The 21,493-nt window shown below is 46.7% G+C and overlaps 1 protein-coding gene across 4 annotated transcripts in view; it reads left to right on the forward strand.

Moving 5' to 3' along the window:
• KANSL3 (KAT8 regulatory NSL complex subunit 3) overlaps window positions 1-21,493 on the forward strand; it is a 1,222,374-nt gene that overhangs the window by 831,369 nt on the left and 369,512 nt on the right. For all 4 annotated transcript variants that reach the window (XM_069619075.1, XM_069619076.1, XM_069619078.1 and 1 more), the window contains one exon: window positions 12,930-13,081. In XM_069619075.1, the coding sequence (XP_069475176.1) occupies window positions 12,930-13,081 (152 nt within the window). The remainder of the gene's footprint in view (window positions 1-12,929; window positions 13,082-21,493) is intronic.

Genomic DNA, 21,493 nt, shown 5'->3' on the forward strand with positions numbered 1-21,493 from the left:
TCAATAAAAACATTTTCCTTTTGTACTTACCTGCCTCCAGCGTCATCTCGGATTACCTGCGCCTGCTGCCAGAACCCCAATTCTACAAGTGGCGACGAAGATGTTCTTTAAAATGAGTCTGCAGAGTCCAGAGATGATGAGTGACACATTGAAGAGTGGCTGTGATCCAAGAAGAGGAAGTATAAGTAAAGCCACAGAAGCAGAGCGAAGCAGCTACCCAATTAAGTATTCTCCATAAGCCCCATGCTGAGTGAAGGTTCCTGGAAGGGTCTACATCCGGTATAAATCCTGCAAAATCGTCATGCAGGCAGCCAGAAGACAGCACGCTGTGCTGGCGCACATGGTTTGGCAGCTGGGAGAAGTGTTGCCTGTCCTTAATGGCCAAGTCTGTTTAAGGTACTGTACAAAGTTAATGCGAGCGCTGTAGCACAGTGAAAGTCTGGGCTGTGTAGTGAGGGCGCCATGCCAGCCATGGCTAGTGTTAGGTGGAGCTGCTGGGAACCGTAGAAATTTGCCAAGCCATTTGTTATGGTCGTAATGCAGAGCTCCGTACAGCTCGATGACTGTAAATAAAATAATGCCATAGGATGTTGGGGCGTGTTGGCGAAGCTGTGAACGCTGAGCTCCCAAACGTTCTGATCCGTTTGGGGGAGAGATGACCACGTAATCTGGAAAGAGAAAACATTAGAGAGGCCATGCTGACGCAGCCTACGTGATTCAAAGGAAGTCATGTTCAATGTTAATATGCCTCCGGTGATCCGCGGAGGAAAATAAATGATTTTATAACGGAGCTTCAGTGGCTGCGACCAGAGCAGATGATAAGAAGAGGACTGTTACGCAGCTACGGTGCTGCTGTGGAAAATAATGCTGTCAGCAACAATAAATAATGGAACAGGGGGCACAAGCAATGCCTTTAATGTACGCTGTTGGATGAACAAGAGTTTCCTTTTCACGGATGGAGAAACGAGAGGTACTGTGTAGCATGCATGCGGCAGCGTGAGGCAGTAAGGAGTCCTGATCAAATGCTGACGAAGTTGACTACGAGATGTGCGTTTTGCTGTTTCATGGAATGTGACTGTTCTCGTGCTTTAATCCGCAGTCTGGGGATATATTGTTTTTTTTTGTTTTTTTTTTATATGCCGCAAGTAGATAAAGAACTGAAATGATGTACAAACTAGATGTATAATGCTGTTTACAGAGAAATTAAATGAACTTATGATATACCATGATGCATAAATATGTAGTGATGAAATCAATGTAGAGTTTGGATACTTGGCAAAACGACTGGTCAAAGAGTCATAATGAAATGCCAGCAATATTGAAGTTTTTATGTTTATAATGCAGCTTCGGACAGATCGATCAATACTGTCTTCTATGAAGTGGGCCTAAAGATGTTAAAGTGTACGTTGTGCAGAGCATTTGAGCACTTGTGTACTGATGAGAAGGGTTAAGGCCAACCTGGTAGCACTCACTTCTCCGTGCCTAGCTGGGCAGTTGCTATTAAAGTGGGGAAGGGGAATGTTTGTCAGCAAATATGTGTAATGTCAAAGTGCTTGCTAGTAAATGGGGTTGCAGCTAGGAATGCCACAGTGTTTTATAAGATTTCAGTGTTTGGTTGTCACTTAACTTGTTTGTTTTGCAGGTGGACTTTATTTAAATTCCATTTAAATAACATGTTTGCCTTGCTGGTGGACTTTAGCAAGTTCTATTGCCCTGCATTATATGTTAACAATGTGCTTTTGTAAAATGAAGATTTTAGTTGCAGGGTATTGTCACTGTACATAAAATATATATAAATATGAAATGCTAGGGTAAAAAGGGTGTATTTAAGTATTTATAGAGAGGCCCTGCATGATGCATAAGAGTCTGAAGTTATGAAATGATATGTATATTAGCAAATCTGTTAATGTTTGTTTTGGTAGCAGTTTCAGATATAGCAATGAGAGATGAGTTGTATGCCTTTCAAGAGTTGGCACGGATATTGCTATATGTACTAATGAGAAGTGAGGAAGACTAGGAGGTGAAATGAAATATTATAAAATCTCACTTTATGTAATGGGAAAACCTATGTGCACACTTACATTGGAAGATGGGATTAATTTATGGGACTCAGTGATTTATCATAATAGTGTGTATTGTTTTCTATGGATTGTGAATGAGTGTGTGCAGATATCCATGCATTTTAAAGACGTTCTCTTGATTTGTGTATAATCAGGAGGTTAATCAGCACAGTCATTGGTATGGTCTTCCTGCATCTGGCTGGGAAGATGCAGTGTGGATGGAAACATTAATCATAGGAGATTTGTGTATATATACATGTGTTGATATGGATTTAATGACACCAGTTTTTTTGGGAGATGCATATTTTGAGTCCAGTGGTACATGTACGCTGGCATATTTGTAATGACCTATTTGTGCGCCTGCTGCCAGAACCCCAATACTACACATTTGTAACTTTCTAGACCCAGCACACACTATCTTACAATAGGGTTCTGGAGGGGTTACTTAGTATCACCTTTGTCTAGTTCCTCATGTAACATTTTTGTTACCCTTTTTACAATTAATGGCTGGTGGCAGTGGTTTACTTTTTCCCATCATTGTGTGTTTCTACTGCGGGCTGCAATTGCAGCTGCAGTAAAGCACCCATGGGTACCCATTTTGTCAAAATGGCCCTGGTCTTCTTTTTGCACCATATCTTATTGGAAAGGTCAGTCTTGAGATTTACTCAGCGCGCCAAACCAGGTTTGGTCCCTTTGTTTGTTAGGTCTTTGGCAGGGTTCACCAGTGAAGCCCGCCTCTGGCTCCAGCGTGTCTGGCAGGGGCAGCAAGTGAGGGAGGTGCCAAAAACTCTCTGTGCTTAATCCCCTTGGTTACAGGAATGCACCCAATGGTGATTGGCTGGCCTTGGTGGACAGCCACCCTGCTGTGTGAGTGACAGCTAGGCTGGAATAAATGGGAGAAACCTGCATAAAAGGCGAGGCCTTTTGTCTTTGAAGGCTGAGTCGACCACTGGACAAAAGAATCCGAAGAAGCACTTGGAAGAGACGCTTGCTGCAACTCCTGGACCATTGGTTTGCCCAGTGAATCCCTGCTGCAGTGCTGAAGCTCAGAATCTGCCTCGACTAGAGAAGCCCTGCAAAGGACGACTTCTCCCCTTGGGTCGGTGGGAACAATCGACACCCAAGACAAACTCATCTTGAAATCCTCTAGGAGCTGGCTGTACTTCCGTTGCTGTTGCAGAAACCGATTGCCAGGGAGAGGAACACCAGAATCGAGTGTGTTGTCTTTAAGTCAGATCCGAGCTCCAGAAAGATCCTCTGGACTCCCATGAAGCAGGACTGACCCAGCCTAAGCCACCTCAACAGAGTGCTGGACCAAGATGGAGGAAAGTCCACAAGGTATCTGAGAACCGCGGTGGTGCCATTTGCGAGAAGCTGAAACCGTGAGTGACTCTGATCTGTAGTTTGCCCATTGCTGCCGACGACTTTCAAACCATAGTGCTGGAGTCCCCAGACGTCCTCCCTCTTGTCACCACGACTGAGGCTCAGGAAAAGCAGGATCTGCCACACTACAACTGGAACAGAAGCCACATGGAACCAATCTCTTCAGACCTAAGGTACTGTAATCTAAGGGGTCTCTACCTCTTGTTGTGTAACCTTGTTAGCTCTCAGTTGAGACTTGTCTTGGTTGCCTTTGGCAGAGTTGCTTGCAGCTTTGCCCCTCACAAGCCTCCCAGCCTGTGGCCCAACGGTGATTTCATTTTCTACAAAGATTTCTAAAACATTGTGCAAGGCATTTTACTTAACTTCAAGAAGTGCTTCAGCTTCCCTAGGCTTTGCTCAATTGCCATTGGCTGTCCTGGCTCCCTGAATGACTCTGCTACTCTGTGACTTTGTGCTTCAACTATCCCTCAACAAAAGTCACACATTCTATAACTCGTGTAGCTAGGAAAGGGTTAATTTACTTTGCATTGGGGGTTCAAATGTACTAACCGGCTTAAGAATATTCGTTAACCATTGTTTCATTCCCTAAAACCTTTTCTTTGACACCAAACTCAGTATGGCTCTAAATGTAACGGTGATAGATCAATGTCCACAGTGTCCTAGGTATTTGTCGTCTCAGGGTGTAGGAAGTGTCTTTGTGCCATTCCAAATAGGTATCTACTGATTTATTAAAACTGAGTGTATTTTTGAAGTAAATTATTGTTACATATTTTGCTCCCTTCTAAAGAAGGCTCATTCAGCTGACTGTTAAATTAATAAATAATTGTTTAATCAAGAAACCTTGGTGCCAGTATGACTAGAGTCAGACCCACAGTGGTCCCTAATTGGACCAGACCACTGCTGGTGTGCATGTGTGGGGCAGATCCTTCCATTTGAGAGATGTCTGTTTACTCACCTGACTTTGGGATAAGAAGAGGTATCCTTCAGCCACTCCAGCAGATCTGAGGAGAAGCCAAGTATCCTGAGTAGCTGTGCAGAAGGAGGAGGATCCGTGAATGCATCCTGAAATTGCCTGGTGACCAACTCTTGCTGCGGGTGGAGCCGTGCCTGGCTACGGATCTCAGAAGACCCTTGTTGGTGCTTTGACCCTCTGGACTTGTGGGAACAGCCAGGCTCGACGTCGTCATGTTGCTCTGCGAATTGGAGTCTTGAGGTTTCCCTTGGCCATCCAGTGACCAACTCCGGTTTGGGCTACTGTGGTAGAAGCATCGCTGTTCCACATTTTCACTCGGAATGTCAGGGGTCTTCAGCGTATCCTGTAAGTAACCTTCCTGCAAGATTCATGTGTCCCAGCATCAACTGGTCCTGAGATAGACGGTCAAGTGGCACAGCGAGTAGAGCGCTCGCTTTGACATCCGTGCAGAGACTGCTGACGCAGGTTTGAATCACGGCAGGGCCAAACTCAGCCTTTCATCCTTCCGAGGTCGATAAATGAGCACCACACACCGTGGGTAATAATAAGCAGCGCTCAGATACCTGAGAGTTCGTAGTGCTATATAAATGCTAAATTATAATTATAATTATTATAATAGAAGGCTTTCTTCAACTGCAACATCTGTGACACCTGCTGTCGCCCTGCATCTGTGACCATCGCCCAAACTGGCTTTCTTGCTTCTGGTCGAGTGCCTAGAGGAGGCCTGCATCAGTGTTTGCTGCATACATCCACAGAAATAGGTTGCACCAGCACCTGGAACCGACCAGAACATTTCTTGCACCTTGAGCTCGTGGGCATCTGCAACCGGAACCAAAGATGCAAAAACGTACCTCGGGCAACCTTTCAATGACCCACCAAGTCTGAGGAAAAATTGCCATACAGGTGCAAGTTACGATACTTACAGGTACCCCTATCTCCACCCTTTAAAGGTTTGAAGAACTTTTGAATTTTTATAACTTTTGGCTTTGGCAATACTTGTTTCCTAAATTCCTACAAAAGGTAGAAAAAGGTTTTACACACCAGTGAATGTCTTCATCTGTCTTCTGGTGCCATCTTCACGTTCCTAGGACCCCTCCCCATAACTTTTTCCCAACTCCTAAAACTCTTTGGAAACTGAACTTTTGGGCACAAGGCCCCATTCAATTTAGGGTTGGACTTTATATGTTAGGGTTGTAATTCATGTGGTTAGTTGGTGCTATATCTTATTGCTTACCTTCTGTTTCAGGTATTGGGGTGTGAATTGATTATACTGCACCAACTACAGTGATTGTATACATGTTTGCTAGTGTTTAGTATTGTGTGATATTACCTTCTGTTAGCCATTTTTCATGGCGTGTTTTTGGGGCCTATAATACATGTACTATTTTGATACTTACTGTATAAGTGTAATCCTTGGTGTTTCACTGTGTGGATTAATTGTGGACTCCAGACCCCACTCATCACTCACCTTCGTCCCGGGAGGATAGCCCAGCGGCAACGTGTTCGCCTTGGAAGAAAGACGACATGAAGAAACGCAGGTTCGATCCCGGGTCCGCGCTTAGAAACCTCTGGGTATTTAAGCGCGTTATAAATATGCAATTAAGATAAAAAACAATTACGCAACTAAAAAAAAAAAAATTATTCCTGTATCAGTGCCTCCATGCCCGCGAGCTGTGTGAGCACTTTAAAAAATGCAAATAAGTAAATAAATCACTCATCTCTCCTGAGACTTAGCCTTTCCCTCTCTCCATGCTACCTTGATTGGGTTGGCTAAACTCCCAGAAGTTGCTCCCTGTTCACTGTAACTATGGTGGCATCCTAAACATCTATCCATCACGCGAGAGTTTAGAAATACATTCTAACAACTACTTAATTTCTTTTGTTGAGTACGTTATTGAATGCATTCATAAAACCTATGCTGACTCTAAATATGTTTATTATTGAGTGTTGTGTAATATTATCACCTGCTTATTTCATTTTCTAGTGCGTGTTTTGGGCCTAGTATACAAATAGTATTTTTGTCCTGATCTGCCTAAATTGAATTACTGTGTGCTTCACTGTTACAAACCCCGACCCCCTGTCCCCCTTATTCTCTCCTGTGAATAGCCTTGACTACTCTCCTCTGCTACCTTGATTGGGTTTTGGCTAACCTCTGAGTAACCGTGTTCACTAGAACTAGGGTGGATTCTATAAATCCATCTTACACCAGCCTACCCCTAAACCATTGGAATGTGTTACAATCAGCCTAGGGTAAAAATGGGGTTCCTCAGAGGACCCCTTGGACTGGCCGCCTTATGGACCACCCGGTTCCGTATCCCTTAAGTTTGCTAAAAATGGGTTGTAGTGACATGTGGACTTTAGCAGAAGTCCCTCTGACTAAGAAAATAAATTGGAATTCCCCTAAAATAAAGGGGGGGAGGGGGATAAAATAGTGGAGTGCCATAAAAAGAGACTGCAGAATGCCCAGAAATAGAATTCTGCTCTAACAGTAGGAATATTGACTTTGTTATTGGCAATTGGGGCTTTGTTTTTGACTTTAACACTGTGGGCTTCATTCAGAGTTTAGTGGTGAATCTACTGATTTAATGCCAAAATAATGTACTTTTTCCACCACTGGATCCCGAGGCATTTCTGTAGTATTAAGAAATTCGGTATTGCAGTGTAAATCCCTAGTGTAGAACTTCATGATGATTTATTTTTGGTGACTTTCCCTTGAGCAGTAAGTCTGTCCTAAATTTTCAGATTAACGGTAAAGTTTGTTTGTTTTGTTTGTTTATTTCATTTATATAGCGCTCCAGACCAGGAGTAAAATGGCGCTTAGGACAGGTTACAAGGCACAATATATAGCGTTTGCAGTAATACATTTGTGAAGTTATGTACAGTATATACAGACAGAGGTAGTTAAAACTTACAGTTGAGGCATAGGTGAGGCATGTACAATATAAACAATTTGTCGTAGGCTAGATCTAACTTAAGGTTCGTTTTTAATCAGTAGCCAACCAATGAAAAGTTTCCTGAATAATTGGAAGGATTTGGTCGATTTAATGTTCAAAGGCAGGGTGTTCCAGAGTTGAGAGGCGAGGACCGTGAAGCTTGAACCGCCGGCTCTTTTACAGGTGAATCTGGCCACAGTGAGGCATAACGTGTTGGAAGATCTAGTGATTCTAGTGGCTGGTTTCATGGTGAATTTGTTGGTGAGGTAGGGAGGGGCTAGGTGGTTGAGGGCTTTGTAGGTGAGGCAGAGAGTTTTTAAGTCCATTTTTGTTGAATTGACAGTCATTTGCATGATATTCTGGTGGCGGATATATGCTCACGTCTAGGAATGTTTAGTGCTGCTCGTAGCGCATTATTCTGGAGAACCTGAAGTTTATTGTTTATGGATTGGTTGGCACCTAGGTAGAGGCTGTTGGAATAGTCTAGCTTAGATTGTATGAGAGCCCTAGCCAGCGTGAAGCAGCTGTTAGTGGATAAAAAAAGGTCTGCAGGCTCTAATTTCCCTGTGTAGGCGGTAGCTGAGGCGGTCGTGTTAACTTGTTTGGTGAGGTTGGTATTGGCGTTGAGATAAAAGCCGAGGGTTTTCACATTTTTAGCGACGGGGATAGTGTTACCGTCGATGATGATGTTGGAGTATTTACGGCTCAGTTTTTGTAAGTTATTAGGTGATCCGACAAGGAGAAGTTCAGTGTTCTCATTCAGGCAGAGGCCATGTGTGGCCATCCATGCCTGAATGATGGAGATTTCGTTGATCCTGGTGACATCAGCATTGTAGTTGCCAGAGATGGTGAGGAGTATCTGGGTGTCATCCGCGTAGTTGGTGTAGGTGACACCCAGATGGTCCAGTTTGTCAAACAGAGGCTTTGTAAAGATGTTGTATAAGGTGGGGGACACACAAGATCCTTGTGGGACACCGCGGGTGATGGGGATAGGGTCTGCTGCTGCCGCGGAAGAAAAAACTCTCATGGTTCTGTTGGCCAAGAAGGATTGTATCCACGTGACAGCCGAGGAGGAGAAATGGGCAGCGGAATAGATGTGGTTACAGAGTATTTTGTGGTCGACCAGGTCGAAGGCTGCTGAGAGGTCTAGAAGGAGTAGGATGACAGCCTTGCCTTTGTCTTTAATGTCATCCATCTGACTTTTGAGGTCAACAAGGGCGGTTTCTGTTCCATGCTGAGGTCGAAAGCCAAATTGGCGCAGTCCTAACAGTTGGTTTGTCTCTAAATAATCCTGAATTTGCAGGTAGGCTACTCTATCAAGGATTTTTAGCAGGAAAGGAACTCTGGTGATGGGCCTGTAATTAGTGGGAATGGCTTGGTCTAGGGATTGTTTTTTTAGAAGGAGAACCCATGATTGTTTCAGGTTGTTGGGTACTGAGTTGGTGGCGAATGATAGGTTTATTAGCTTGGCGATGAAGGGGAATAGGTCTCTTGCTGCATCTTTGATGATCTGAGCGGGGCAGCTGTCCCCTTTGCAATTTGATGGTTTAAGGGGTGTTATGGTTTTTTGGACTTCTGGTATAGTTACCTTTTTGAATGTGAAGCCTGAGCTGGTGTTAGTGGTAGTAGGTATGCTAGGGGTGGAGTAGCTACTGTTGGAAAGTTGTAGTCTTTTGACCTCAATTTTCGTTTGCAGGCCAGTGATTTTATTAGCAAGGGCTTCTTGGATGCTTGTGCACCAAGGTTTGTCTTTCACAGACGTGTCTGTCGGTGGGCTAGGGTTTTCTAACTCCTTTAGGATGGTGAAGAGTTCTTTAGCACTGGATCCTGCATTGTTTATTCTGACGTTGTAGGCTTCCTTCTTAGTGCGGATTATCTCCTTTTTATAAAGGGAGGAGATATTCGTGAGATTGGTTTTATTTTCAGCTGATGGAGTCATTTTCCATAAGGTTTCCATCTTGGCTTTCTTTTTTCTAAGTATTTTGAGTTCAGGTGTATACCAAGAGTTCAGATGAGCTCTAGGTTTGCCTTTGCGTAGCTTTAGTGGGGCAACAGTGTCAATGGCTTTGGTCATGACGTCATTGTAGGTATTTACTAGTAGATTGAGGTCAGCGGTGGCAGGGAGCGTATTTAGGATAGGGAGAACCAGTGGCATAAGGGTTTCCGCAGTAATGTTGCGCTTGTTTTTGGTCATACAGGCTGGCGCAAGGTGACACTGTTTGAGGTTCTGGTTGTTAATGCTAATGTCAAATGATGTGAGGAGATGGTCAGTCCATACGAGAGGTTGGGGGGCTTTGCAAGTGATATTGCTATTGTGGGCAACGAGCCAATCAATGGTTCTGCCTTTCTGATGGGTGGGTAGAATGTTGAATTGAGTGTAGTCGTGTTCAGAGAGGGCGTTAGCAAGGGAGGACGCAGGAATGTCGTTGGGGTCATTGTACCCCAGGTTAAAGTCTCCTAGAATGATATTCTGTGAGAGAGGCTTAGAGTTTTCAGCTATAAGAGAGGTAATGTCTTCTTCAAAGCTACCTGTGGGACCTGGGGGTCTGTATATCAGTTCCAGAGTGATGGTATTCTTAGGGGTAGTTTGTATTTTAATGGTGAGGTGCTCGCATGATTTCAATGGAAGGGAGGTAACCGATCTAATGTCAAGAGAGGATTTAAATATGATAGCTACACCTCCTCCGCGAGCATTAGGTCTGTCGGCCCTAAGGATGGAGTAATTTTCGGGAACCGCAAGGGATAGATAGGGGCCTGCTGCATCATGTAGCCATGTTTCAGTAGTTGCAAGGAAGGCGATCTGCTGAGCGGATGATGTCAGCAATTTCAGTGGGGTGAGCAACGAGAGATCTGACATTAAGTAGAGCACCTTTTAACAAAGCGGTGTTAGCAGCGTTGGTGGTGGCCTTAGTCATAGATGTTGTAGGCAATTTGCTAGATAAGATGTGGAGTTTGGAGCCTAGTCTATTGTTGCGGGTAGTAAGGTAAGGGTTGGCTGTGGGCCGGTATTCTGGTAGCTTGTGGGGGTTCTGGTTGGTAACGGTGTAGTCATCTTTAGAGGGATTGGGTAGAGGGTGGTCTGAGGTGGCGCTGATTTTAACAGTGTGGTATGAGTAGGCACTGTGGCGGAATGGTGGCATGGTGGGCAGGAAGGGTGTGGGACAGGGTAATGTCTTGGGCAGCCGAGTTTGGCTAGTCCATTGCTAAGCGATATGTAGCTGTTTCTGCTGCATGGCGTATTGTTGGGCATGAAACAAAAAGGGAACATGATGAGGATGAGCCAGGCGGGCATAATTGAGAAAGCAATGTAGGTTGGGCTATAGAGCTGTGGGGTGCTAAATGATGTGGGCTGGGCACATGCAGGTAGGCACAATGGGCAATTGCAGGAGATTAGACGTATGGAGGTACGACTTAGTCTGTATTTTAACAGAGTGGGTCGATTCAATTATGCTAGTGGTCTAACTGGTAGGCTACTACTGTTGTACAGGTGGCACGCACAGATGGGCAGATTCAATTGTGCTAATGCAGTGCAAAAACAGACTAGATTTGATTATGCAAGTATAATACCACAATAGGCTAGTTCGATTTTGCTGATAGAATGCAAAAGATAGGCAGATTCAATTTTGCTAATGCAGTGCAAAAACAGGCTAAAATAGACTGCAAGTATAGTTCAACAATAGGCTAGTTCGTTTTTTGCTGATATGGTGCACAAATAGGCATATTGAGTTATGCTAATGCAGAGAGGAAGTAGGCTAATTCGACGTTGCTAATAGGCTTATTCGACTGTGCTAGTGAAATGCAAGAGTAGGTTAGTTGGATTTGGCTGATACAGTGCAGAAGTGAGCACGTTCAATTTAGCTGCAGGAATACAAGAAGCATTGGGTGTTCATATAAATCATGCAGTAGATACCATTTGAAACGTAAAAAGTGCGCAGACACAATAGGACAGATGCATGCACAATACGGCGAGACTCGGGAGAAAAAACAGCGGTGTGCTTGGGGTTCTAGTGATCACTAGAAGTGATAGTAGAAGAGGCTGTGCACACGCATTTGGCAATGGGTGGGGATGATTCGTGAAAGGGGTGATGGAACGCATTACTCGAGGCTGGAGACATGGTTGGAACAGTCAGGCAGCATAGACCAGCAGTTCTTGTGACAAACGGTCACGCATACGTGCAATAGAACAGATATGCAAGTTAGTCAGCTTTGGGACAGGCGGTGGCAATGCAGCGGCTAGGGAGGGGTGGAAATGTTACCTTATAAAAGGAGAGCCAGAGGGTCTGGCAAACGGCAGTCACGGCATCAAACAGGCTCAAAACAGGTGATGGCCTTGCCTCCCATGGGCCTTGGAGGGAGTGGGCCGGCTTTGCCTGCCAGCGGCCAATGGGGAAGCAGATTGGCCAGGTAGCCAATCGGCTGGCTGCTGGTGGCCTGGTTAGGCAGGGGGGGCTGCAGGTATCAGGGGGTCAGCCATCTTAGAACTACTAGGTACCTCATGTACCTTAATGGCAGCGAAGGGCTCACTTTAGCCTTTCAAGGAAAGATAGTGCATATATTGCCTTTTTTGGATTCCGGATTCAGTAAATGCTCGCCTGCAGTAAAGCAGGGGCTATGTTAGTGATTTTTCAAAAGGTTGCGCAGGGGGCATCAACGCTTACCATATTTCGTGGTAAATATAGCTGGACAGGTTGCTCTATAGAGCATCCACTCTATATAGCAGTGGATGCTCTACCTGCAGCTTTTTGCTAGAGATAAATCTGCCACTCCCCCATCATTATATGTTCTATGACCATCACTAGATAGTGAGATTGAATGTTAGTATAGGGTTGAAAAGTTGACAATGTAATGTTTGTAGGCATGAACAGTTAATCTTTACTCTGTGTTAGGTCTATGGTAAGTACTTAATTGAACCAATATATGTGTGTGTAACTGAGGTGTGTATCTTTCAGTATACCCGTTATACGGTTTCCTTGGTTAACTTTGTGGATTAATTGTACCTCAGTTTCAGCCCACTTCCTCTCCCTTGGATTAAGCCCGACTGCTCTGCCACACTACCTACTGGATCGTTATTTGGTTTACTTTGTAGGTTGGGTGCACTCACCTCTCAGTTAGATGATTTTTCAGCCCTTACAAGAGATTTATACAAAAATCGCCCTAACACACATCATGCTCTGGTTCTTTCCCGTTCTTGGCGGCCACAACCCATAAATATGGAGGAATGCAGGCTATGGACTAGGGTTCATGGTAGTCAATACAGTGAGTAACTTTTATATTTTATGGTCTTGCATAAAATTGCCTTCACCTGCCAGAGCCTAAGCCGGTCAAGTGGCACAGCGAGTAGAGCGCTCGCTTTGACATCCGTGCAGAGCCTGCTAACGCAGGTTCGAATCCCGGCAGGGCCAAACTCAGCCTTTCATCCTTCCGCGGTCGATGATATGAGCACTACACACCGTGGGTAATAATAAGCAGCGCTCAGATACCTTAGGGTTCGTAGCGCTATATAAATGCCAAATTATTATTATTATTAAGGATTTACCGTCTCCTATCTCTACGTTATTTTCCTTGTCCATTTTCTTGCAGGTCCGGCTCAGTTTCTGAAGTCTCTGCCATGGTCTCCTCTTCCTCAACAATCCCCATTAGCTCAAACCCCAGTGCCTTCCACACATTGCACAGCAGACTGGCAGCCAGCACAGCACATGCAACACAGACCTTGTCTACCAATACTCTTCCAGGTACTGTTCTTTCAATTTAAGGTACAGAAAATGTAATGGTAGATGTTGTTTGGATGTGGCTAATGCTAGCTTATGTGTTGGGACAGGGCAGGCAATTGTCTGGCAGCATTTTGGGAAGCTGTATACATTTTTGTGCACCCTTTGAATCTGGTAGCATTTGACCAATTTTAGGGAAGAAGTGGGCAGGAAGCATTGTGTTAAGCGGTCCGTCTTGAAGTATGGGCTATATTTTAGGGTCCGGGGTGTGTGCAATTGTGGAAGTGGGTGCCTTTTCTGGTGGGTTGTTGTGCTATCTGTGGGGAGGGAAATCACACATTGCAATTAAGAGTATACTGAGGCTAACATTGGATGGGGATGTTAGCCATATATGAGGGGCACTTGTGCTTACTTTCGGATGGCAGGTAGAACAGGTGAAACAGCCATTGGGTGGACAGAAAATTGGTTAGCTGTAGAATTTAGGCAGAAAAGATGCTCTTTGTGGGGCTTGAAGGGAAGGAGGGGAGGCTCGGAAATGAGTCCAAAATACCCTATGTGGAGAGGTGGCAGGGGTGTGGGGGTTAGTATTTGTTGCAAACTGCCACTACTATGTTGGGGGATTGGATCTTTTATTTTAATCTTGCTCTACCGGTACTGTTTCTACGGATCCTGTCATGTGATGCATCCCTGCCCGCTCCCTTCCACACCCCCTATGCTTTCTATCCCAGTTTGATGATGATTATGAAATGTAATGTACTCAGAATGTGACCATCACCAAATGAAGGTCATCAAGGGCCTTCTCTAAAACCGAAGCCCTACTGCTGAAGCCATGTGCCCAGTGTGGGAGACAAGAACTACCATGCAGTTCAGTGTAGGGTGCTGCTTTGCTCAAACCTTTGAACACAAAAGGGACTTTTATTGATAGTGCTGAAGCCCTCTTTAGTAGAATTCCGATGTGTTTATATTGAAAAAAGGTATTCCCTTAAATTGTACCACTGTAAGGATTTCTAAATTCTAAGTACCACTTTCTAAATTCTTCTCACCTCCAGACGTTGGTACTGCTTTGGGAGTCTGTCAAAGATGTGTAATACGTCGGAGGACACAATCCCTTTGAAGAACAAGTTACTTATCTTACCTGGTAACGTTCTTTCGATAGGATGTTCCTCTGACGTATTCCACATGGTACCCTCCCAGCCTGCCCCTCTACAGAATTTCTTATGCAATTGCAGCTTACGTTTCGGCAAGGCTTTCTGCAGTCATACTGGCAGGTGGTTGGTGCCACACGTTCTGGGAAAAAACTACAACTGAGGCTACGGGCGTCGTGCGTCCTAGATATAACATCCGGTGACGTCGACGGAGCCCCTTGAGGGAGCGTATCGACATCGACGCAGGACGCCTACGCCGAAAAAGTTTTCCAAAGCAGCACAGCTGTGGTAATTACTGTCAAAGATGGGGAATGCGTTGGAACATCCCATCGAAAGAACGTTACCAGGTAAAATAAGTAACTTGTTCTTCTCTTTTGTGTCTTCTTTCTCCTCGGTGGGGAAGCCTCTTGCAGGTGCTCCTCCATGCTGTCCAGGCGCTGCTGAATGGGTAGGAGCATCTCCGAAACGGCTCTCTTAATGCTGGTCTCTACAGAAGCGCCCAGTACTTTCCTGAGGCTGTCTGCCATAGCCACTTCATCTATTTGATAGGCATCCTCCTCATAGTCTGACCAGTCCTGTTTTGCCTGAGGGGAATACTGAACTGCCATAATGTATATAAAGCACTGCACCTTTCACTCACTTGTTTTTTTATATATATATTTCTGATGTTTGTTAATCTGCTTAGAATCACATGCTGTGCATAGGTCCGACATCCAGTGGTCACTGCGGAGTATTGCATTTTGTTTTTCGTAGTCGAAAAGGGGACGTCGACAAGGCGTGTCTGAAACACTATCCCTATAGTGACGTGCGTTGTACCCACAATCCCTCACGCGTCGAGGTCCCTCAGATTGTTTTTTTCCGCCCAGCTTCTGGTCGCCTTCACGCGGAGCTCCTCGAGAGACATTGCAACTCCTCGACCTTTGGTCGTTTTTTCTCTAATATTAATAATCCCTCCCTCGACGCAGTTGTAAGCTGTTCTCCGCCGAAAAGAATCTTCGACGGAGGGTCGAGCGGAAGGAATCCTTCGGCGCTGCCGAACACGTGGCCTGGCCTCGCAGGCCATATACAGTAGGGAGAGTGGGGTCGTGGGACATCTCTGGGTCTTTCTGAGAATGCCTTTCCCTTTCCCCTTCCTTTCCCTTGGGGTGTTTATCGCGATTTATTGCCTCGGCTATGGAGAGGACACCGTTTAGGTTTTGCCCACTTTGTAAAGGCAAATTCACTTGGAAGGACAAGCACTCGCGGTGTAACCGCTGCTTGCCCCTCGATCACAAGGAGGAAAGGTGCGCGGCTTGTCGGCTTCTTAAGCCTAAAACTCTAAAAGACCGAAGGGTTAAAAGGTGGGCGGCCTACGCGATGTCGAAGGCCGAAGGTTCACCCGCCGCTGCTACCACCGACAGTGACGAGGAACGCGATAACACGACCTCCGCTACGGAAGTCGAAACCCCCTCTAAGAAGCGCTTACGCGCTTCGTCGTCTGTCCCCGGCCCCGACGGGCTCGGCTCACGCCCTGCTTATGGGGATGAACACCCCGGCGACACAGACGCACACAAAGATCCACATAAACACACAACCCACGGCTCTTCTTCGACAAAGTCGAAAAGACCTTCGGCGCCCAAGGAGACGCAGGTTCCACCGGCGGCCTCCTCGGACCGTTCGGGTTCGAAGCCCCTCTCGCAACCGCAGCCGCGACCTGCGACTGGGCTTTCGGCAAACAAGGGCGCTGCCACCAAACCATCGGCCGGTGCGCACCAACAGAAAGCGCAGACCGCCGTAGAGCGTTCAATACCCATAGCGTCGAAAACTCAAGCTTCCGCCGACAAACGAGTCGCCGACAAGCGAGTCGCAGATAGCTTAGCAAGGATCGCTGTAGCCGACGCCCAAAAGCGTACGCCGAAGATTTCGTCGAGCGTTACGCATCACTTAAAGGATACGCCGAAAAAGCCCGAAGGGAAGCAGGGACTACCCCCTTCAGTCAGGGAGTCTCCCGACTCACCTGAAGGTTTTTCGGAGGGCGACGGGACACTTTCCTCGACGCTTTGGGAGAGGTCGAGCCATTTCGAGTTAGATAACCCTATGTTTCCCCCGCCAGACCGCTCTGGGGTACCCCATGAAACAATGGAAAGACTCCACCTCTGTATGGAGAGGATGGAAAGGTTCATGACCACCCAGGCCTCTCAAACTCACAAGAGGACCAGAGAAGGGCCTCAGGAGGACCCCAGGGCCAAAAATCCGAGGCTAGTCGATCCCCAGCAGGACACAGCCTCAGACTTCCAAGATGTATATGACCTCACTGGGGAGGAACAATACTTCGAGGGAGAAGATGATTTCATGGACAATGAAGAACAGAACCAGGAGGAATGTCTGGAAGACAGAACAGACATTATAGAAGAAGGCTTCGGGGTTAACCCAGAAGAGGGACCTTCACACCCCTGGCAATCACCATCAGTGTATTCCGACACTGATGTCCTAAACCTAACTCCTCCGGACAATTCTCCAGTTAGGAACACGTCTCCAATTGACGATCAGCCCACGTTCAATGCACTGTTGCGCAAAGCAGCAGCGCATTTCGAACTCGACACCGGGGAACTCTCTCCAGAATTGGACTTTGTAGAAAGAGTGATTAAAGAAAAACCCCCGGTCAGCCAGACCATTCCACTCCTCGCTTCAGTGAAGAGAAGGATCATACCTTCGCTGTCCACTCCCGCAATGATCAGAGGGGTCAATCCACGGATTGAAAAACTTTTCACTCCTTCTCCCTCAGACCCCCTCTACATTAGGGGACATTCCACTCCGGATTCCCTAGTGGTATCTAATACTAGAAAGAGGGCAGGGGTACCACTTTCCACCAGTGAGGCACCCCCTGACAAGGAGGGCAAGAGGCTATATGCCCTTGCAAAAAGAGTTACTTCCTCGGCTGCCTTCTCAGCAAGAATTGCCAACAACAATTCATTGCTTGCAAGCTACGCAGACGCGCAGTGGGCCAAACTGCGAAAAGACGCCGAGGAAGCACCGGAGCCTTTACGTACGCGCCTACTGTCAACTATTGGCGAAGGAACCCAAGTGAACCAGAGCATTGTTAAAAACTCTCTGGACGCGGCAGAAACAGCAGGACGTTCCTTGGTACAAGGAATACTCCTAAAGCGCCATGTATGGCTGCGCAACTCAGGCTTTAAACCAGAGACACAGGCGTCTTTGATAAATAAACCTATCGAGGACGCTAACCTCTTCGGAAAAGCGGTAGATAAAGCCCTAGAGATGGGCAGTACAGCCAAAGAGGCCAACGCCGGGGCAAAGGGAGGGGTCGGGGATCCACCCCCAGAGGCTCCCAAGCCCCCAACAACTCCAAGTGACGCGAAGATTCGCGTCCCCTCCCATGCAACACCGGTCGGGGGCCGGATAACATCCTTTCTTCCTGCATGGGAGGAGATAACGTCAGACCGTTGGGTACTGTCCACCGTAGCCCACGGATACTGTATCGAATTCAACAGTTCCCCATCCTACAGACCCCCGAGGGGACGTCGCATGACACCGGAACATCTTGCCATCCTTCTCCAAGAAGTACAACTACTGCTGGAAAAAGGAGCCATAGAGGTCGTGCCTCTATCTCAGGTAACGGAAGGTATTTATTCAGTGTACTTCCTTGTACCCAAAAAGGATCTAACCATGCGCCCTGTATTAGATCTGCGCCCAGCGAACAAGTTTATCAAACCCCAAAAGTTTCGTATGGTAACCTTACAGGAAGTAATCCCACTGCTTTCTCAGGGAGATTACATGACAACATTGGACATGAAAGATGCATACTTTCATATTTTAATGTTGCCAGCGCACAGAAAATACCTCAGGTTCATGATAGAGGGCAAACACTACCAGTTCAAAGTGCTACCCTTCGGCATAGCATCAGCACCAAGGGTATTCACGAAGGTGCTGGCAGTGGCAGCGGCCCACCTGCGCAGGTTGTCCATCCCAGTCTACCCTTACCTCGACGACTGGCTCATAACAGGGGATTCTTACGAAACATGCTTCTCCAATACCCATAAAGACAGTAGACCTTTTATTCCAGTTGGGCTTCTCCATCAACGAAAAGAAGTCCAATTTAGACCCCAGTCAAATCAAGCAATTCCTAGGGGCTCTAATTCAAACAAAGGACGGCCTCGTCTTCCCCTCCAAAGAGAGGGTCCAAAACATGCTGTTTCAAATCCCTCAATATGTAACCGGTCGAGAGGTGACGGTACGCAAGGCAATGCGCTTGCTAGGAATGATGGCGTCGTGTATTTATTTGGTACCTCACGCGCGCCTGCGCATGCGCCCAATGCAAGAGTGGCTCAACAGCCAGTGGTGTCAGGCCAGCGGACTATGGGAGGATCTAGTTGTGGTCTCGCAGGCCTTAGTTCTCTCGCTACGGTGGTGGACAAAGGAAAACATGGAAAAAGGGAAACCCTTTGCCACACCCGCGGCGGAAGCCACTCTAACCACAGACGCATCCCTCACAGGATGGGGGGCGCACCTATCCCATCAGACTGCTCACGGAGTGTGGACTCCGAACGTAGCATCCAAACACATAAATCTACTGGAGCTACTAGCTGTGTTCAAGGCGCTAAGAGCCTTCCAGGAACACCTACAAGGCAAAACAGTAATGGTCCTTACAGACAGCACCACAGCCATGTACTACATCAACAAGCAAGGGGGCACCCACTCTCCAGGCCTGTCCAAGCTGGCCCAGAATATATGGAAGTGGGCTCTCAAACAGGACATGTTCCTACTATAACTACATGTACCCGGGGAACTCAATCTGCTAGCAGACAGTCTCAGCAGAGATTTCCCCCTGCCCAAAGAGTACGAATGGCGCCTGCACGAAGACATCGTCCTCGACGTCTTCACACAATGGGGATTCCCAGATATAGACCTGTTCGCAACCCTGGAAAACTCACAATGCCTAAGTTACTCCTCCAGGTACCCCCAGAACCAATCCAAGGGGAACGGTCTGTCGATGCAATGGTCAGGGAAATTTGTTTACGCTTTTCCCCCCGACTCCCCTTCTCAACAAAGTGGTGCACAAGATGCACCAGGAACAAGTGACCATGATACTAGTGGCCCCAATGTGGGCACGACAACCATGGTTCGCTCACTTGATGGAGATGTCTCTATCCCCCCCAGTAAAACTCCCCTGCCCGTACAACATGCTGTCTCAGGACAAAGGCAGGACTCTGCATCCATGCCCCCAGAACATGAACTTAGCAGCTTGGCTCCTGAGATCATAGAGTTCGGACATCTACAACTCCCGCAAAGATGCATGGACATCCTCAGGGAAGCCCGAAAGCCGAACACTCGCCACTGCTATTCTAGCAAGTGGAAAAGATTTGTCATCTGGTGCAGGAGTAAAAGCATCAACCCTATTGACTGCTCTCCCACACATGTGGTCCTATACCTGACCCACCTATTGGATTCAGGTCTAGTGTTTAACTCCATTAAAGTCCACCTAGCTGCACTTTCTGCATACACCACTTCCCAACTGTCGTGGTGGAGGATCCCTGTTATAAAGGCCTTCATGGAGGGAGTAAGGAGAATACACCCCCCGATAGCTGACCCAGCTCCCGGATGGGACCTTAATGTGGTACTTACCAGACTCATGGGCTCTCCATTCGAACCCATGCACAAAGCATCTCTTAAACACCTCACGCTTAAGACTGCTTTTTTAATAGCTATCACCTCCATCAGGAGAGTAAGTGAACTTCAGGCTCTTTCTATTCTAGACCCCTTCGTTACAGTTCACAAAGATAAAGTGGTTCTACGCACTCACCCTAGGTTTGCTCCGAAATTTATTTCTAAATTCCACGTAAACCAATCTATAGAACTACCAACGTTCTTTCAAAATCCTTCCAATTTGGGAGAAAGGACTCTGCACACACTAGATGTACGCAGAGCGGTCATGTTCTACATGGAAAGAACCAGACCACTGAGGAAGACTAATCAGTTCTTCGTCTCGGTGGCAGCAGGAAGAGAAGGAGATGCAGTTTCAAAATCCACTATTTCTAGATGGATTGTTCAATGCATCACTCTCTGCTATACTCTTGCTAAGAGAGAACTGCCCTTTAGGCCAAGAGCACACTCTACTCGAGGCACGGGGGCATCCATAGCATTCATTGCAAATGTTCCCCTTGAGTCCATCTGCAAAGCGGCTACCTGGAGTTCTGTGCACACCTTTACAAAACACTACTGTCTAGATACTCACTCTAGATCTGACTCCCAGGTGGGACAGGCAGTATTACGACACCTTTTCTCTACTGTTCCTTCTCATAACCCACCGCCAACTCCGGGTACTGCTCGCTAGTCTATGCACAGCATGTGATTCTAAGCAGATTAACAAACATCAGAAGAGAATGCATTGCTTACCGTAAAAGCATTTCTGATGATTGTATCTGCTTAGATTCACATGCGCCCGCCCTTCCTCCCCGCTCGGATGGAAGGAACATAGACTTCCTTTATATATCTCTCTCTCTCTCTCTCTTTTCTGTACTCACTCACGTCTAGAAGGCTCCCTCAGGGCAGAAAAATACAAACAGAGGGACCTCGACGCGTGAGGGATTGTGGGTACAACGCACGTCACTATAGGGATAGTGTTTCAGACACGCCTTGTCGACGTCCCCTTTTCGACTACGAAAAACAAAATGCAATACTCCGCAGTGACCACTGGATGTCGGACCTATGCACAGCATGTGAATCTAAGCAGATACAATCATCAGAAATGCTTTTACGTTAAGTAATGCATTCTCATATATATATATATTTCTGAGGCTTGTGGAATCTGCTTAGATCACATGCTGTGCATAGGCTGACATCTAGTGGAAGCTGCGGAGTATTACAGTTTGTTTTTCGAAACTCGAAAATGGTTGTCGACACAGGGTGTGCCAGTAATACTATCCCTAGTGTGAAGTCCACTGTACCCAAGATCCCTCACGCGTCTAGGATCCTCAGATTGTTTTTTTCCGCCATAATGGTCGGAAGCATTTTGCGGAGTCCCCTGGCCTTAGCCATACTTTTGCTAAAATATTGATTTATTGACATCCTTCCCCATCCCAACTTCGACACTTGACGCCGGCTGGAGAAGAAATCGACCGTCGGCTGCTGCACGACGGATTTGGGCCTCGGAAGGCCTCTGGCCTCGGCCCGGGCCTTGGAAGGCCTCTGGCCTCGGCCCGGGCCTTGGAAGGCCTCTGGCCTCGGCCCTGCAAGTAGGGAGAGTGGGGGGTTGGACATACTCTACACTCTTGGTATATAGGTACACCTTATA

Source organism: Ambystoma mexicanum, chromosome 10 (genome assembly GCF_040938575.1).
Source record: "Ambystoma mexicanum isolate Mex_15411 chromosome 10, UKY_AmexF1_1, whole genome shotgun sequence".
Taxonomy (NCBI): domain Eukaryota; kingdom Metazoa; phylum Chordata; class Amphibia; order Caudata; family Ambystomatidae; genus Ambystoma; species Ambystoma mexicanum.